Genomic DNA, 2,905 nt, shown 5'->3' with positions numbered 1-2,905 from the left:
GGCGCGATGGAGGAAATCACTACATGACTCACAACATGGCAAAGCACTTTAGTAGCTTGAGCATCTAGATAAGAGTTTTTCTTCTCCTCATAAGATGGATTTTGTGGATCCTTGGGAGGAGAAAAACCCATATCAAGAATTTGCTCCATATGTGGGTGCATGCCCCGAAAACAATCAAGCATGTAGAATTTCCAAGAATCATAATTAGTGCCATCAAATGTAAAAGCGGAAATGTGCACTAATCCTCTAGTCGACATCATACTCTCTAGGCGGTGAAGCCCGACAAGATAAGAGAGCCCTAGCTCTGATACCAATTGAATGTACTAGGACGTCGCCTAGAGGGGGGTGAATAGGCGGTGTATAAAAACTTCTACTTGAGAGCTAAACTAGGCGGAATAAAACTACACATGTGCTTACTAGTTTAGCTCAAAGCCTATCAACAAGGGGTTTGCCTAAGAGCACCAACAACCTATGCTAGCATGATGAGCAACAAGGTGATAACAAGCTAGGTATAGCACATCAAGCAAGGTAGATATAACAAGGTAAAGCGCATAGGTAAAGGAGCTCGGGTTGAGAAGTAACCCGTGCACGAGGAGACGATGATGTATCCCGAAGTTCACACCCAAGGGTGCTACGTCTCCGTCTGGAGCGGTGTGGAGGCACAAGGCACTCCAATGAGCCACTAGGGCCACCGTATCTCCTCGAGCCTTTCCACCAAGGGGAAAGCCTCGATCCACTAAGGGACCCTTGAGGGTGGTCACCGAACCCATACAAGCTTGGGCAAAACCCCAAGTATCAAGCTTGAGGCAACTCCACAACACGGAGGCTCTCAAGTACAAGGCCACAAGAGGCTACAACACGCCACACCGGCAACAATGCCACCAAGACACCAACGCGCCACAACCGGCTCCAAAACCACAAAGGCTAACACACTCCACAAAGGCCACAACGCCACAAAGGCCACCACGCCACAAAGACGATAAGGCCACTAAGGCTACAAGGCCACAAAGGATACAACACCACAAAGGCAACAACGCCACAAAGGCCACCACGCCACAAAGACGATAAGACCACTAAGGCAAGAACACCACTAAGGTAACAAGGCCACTAAGGCAACAACACCACTAAGGTAACATGCCCTCTACGAGATCGAAACCCCGGAGAGAACCCAAACCGATGCACCTAATGCAATGGCTAAGAACACCACTAAGATGCCCAAGTTCTTCTCTCCCAAATTCCAACAAAGCTACACAAGCTATTGGGGGAATAAGGGAGGAAGAACAAATATGAGGAGAAACACCAAGCAACTCCAAGATCTAGATCTAGCAAGATCCCCTCACTTGGAGAGGGATTCAATTGGTGAAGCTCTAGATCTAGATCTCCTCTCTCCTTTCCCCCGAAAATATGCAAGAAATAGTGGGGGGGATCAAGAGGAGGAAGAAAGAACTCAAGGTCAACAATGGAGGAGAGAGAATGGAGGGGAAGAAGTGTTTGGGCCGGAGGTGGAAGAGAGGTATAAATAGGGGCTCCAAAATATAGCTGTTGGGGGCTGGAAAAACGGTCGGATTCGCGCCAAACCGGTACTACCGCTTGTCAAAGCGGTACTACCGCTTTTGCCCCAAAATCCAGATCTGAAAAACGGCCCAAAACCGGTAGTACCGCTGTCTGGGGCGGTACTACCGCTTGGACCAAAGTTGGAGCAAAACTGATTCAATTGCGAGAGAGAGAGAGAGCAAAGCAGAGGCAGCGCGGCAGGCGTGCATGCGGTAGCAGCAGCGCGTGTGTGTGCGGCGGCAGCAGGCGGTGGGGCCGAGCAAGCGAGCTTCTCCGCGCGGGAGCGTACGGCGCGTGGGCGGGGGTCAACGCCCGATCGCTGGCGGGAGCGAGCGCAGGCGTGGGCGGCAGCGTGCGGTGCCAGGCAAGCTGGGCCGTGGTGGCCCAGTGCGGGCGGCAGCGTGGAGTGGAGCTGGGCTGCAGCGACGCGGGAGCCGGGCCGGAGTGGTGGCGGCGGCCAGGTGCGGTGGATGCTGGGAAAAAGCTGGGTCGGTACTACCGGGCCCGGTACCGGCCTGGTACCGTAACTGGGTTACGGTACTACCGGCCCAGTACCGGTTCGGTACCGGATTGGATCCAGTAAGGAAATACTGCCCGAGCGGTACTTAGGCCGGTACCGCTCAGCGGTAGTACCGCCCGGCCCAATATGCAGTTTTTCTTTTTCTTTTTACGCGAAACGGAAAATGCGATAACTCGGGCTAGGAAACTCGAATGCAGTGAAACCAATTTCGTTGGAAAGAGGGCGACAAGAGCTACCTTCTCACATGATGAAATCATGGAAAAGAGTAGATGATGATTTTCTCATGGTCATAGAGGTGTAACCTCTCAATATGGTATATCGGGAAAATCATCACCCTTGCGCGTGCAACATGCAATGCAACCGAAATCCGTTTCATGCATAAGAACCAAGAAGAACCAAGAACACGATGCAATGCATGCAAGGATTGAGCTCTCTCCGATGATGCGATACTCACTATCCTATCGAGCACAAACCTAGTCCTTGCGCGTTCTTCTCGAGTCGGCAAGCTCCGCCTTCATCCTCTTCATGATTGTCCATGCCACCGTCTTCCTCCAACATATACGCACTCCACCGTCTTCATCCATCTTCAACGCCGTCTTCGCCACCGTCTTCATGCATCTTCAACGCCGTCTTCTCTCTTCATTTTCTACGCCGTCTTCGTCTCTCTTCGACACCGTCTTCGTCATTGTACTCCGTCTTCTCCATCTTACAACCTTGAGTCCAACATGGCTATGGACTTGACCTAAGATATATTCTCAATGCAACCGTTAGTCCATAGGGATTGTCATCAATTACCAAAACCACACATGGGGTAATGGACATGTTCTTTCA

At 51.4% G+C, this 2,905-nt stretch overlaps 1 protein-coding gene across 1 annotated transcript in view; it reads left to right on the top strand.

Annotated features, from left to right (window-relative positions):
• Positions 1–2,587: 2,587 nt before the first annotated feature.
• LOC124666295 (cysteine-rich receptor-like protein kinase 10) overlaps positions 2,588–2,905 on the top strand; it is a gene marked incomplete at its 5' end in the record, with an annotated part of 5,316 nt that continues 4,998 nt past the window's right edge. Inside the window, one exon of the mRNA XM_047203639.1 lies at positions 2,588–2,609. Coding sequence (XP_047059595.1) covers positions 2,588–2,609 — 22 coding nt within the window. The remainder of the gene's footprint in view (positions 2,610–2,905) is intronic.

The sequence above is a fragment of the Lolium rigidum genome, chromosome 6, assembly GCF_022539505.1.
Source record: "Lolium rigidum isolate FL_2022 chromosome 6, APGP_CSIRO_Lrig_0.1, whole genome shotgun sequence".
In the NCBI taxonomy this organism is placed as follows: domain Eukaryota; kingdom Viridiplantae; phylum Streptophyta; class Magnoliopsida; order Poales; family Poaceae; genus Lolium; species Lolium rigidum.
Note: the sequence above shows the minus strand (reverse complement) of the source record. Positions and strands in the feature narration are given on the sequence as shown.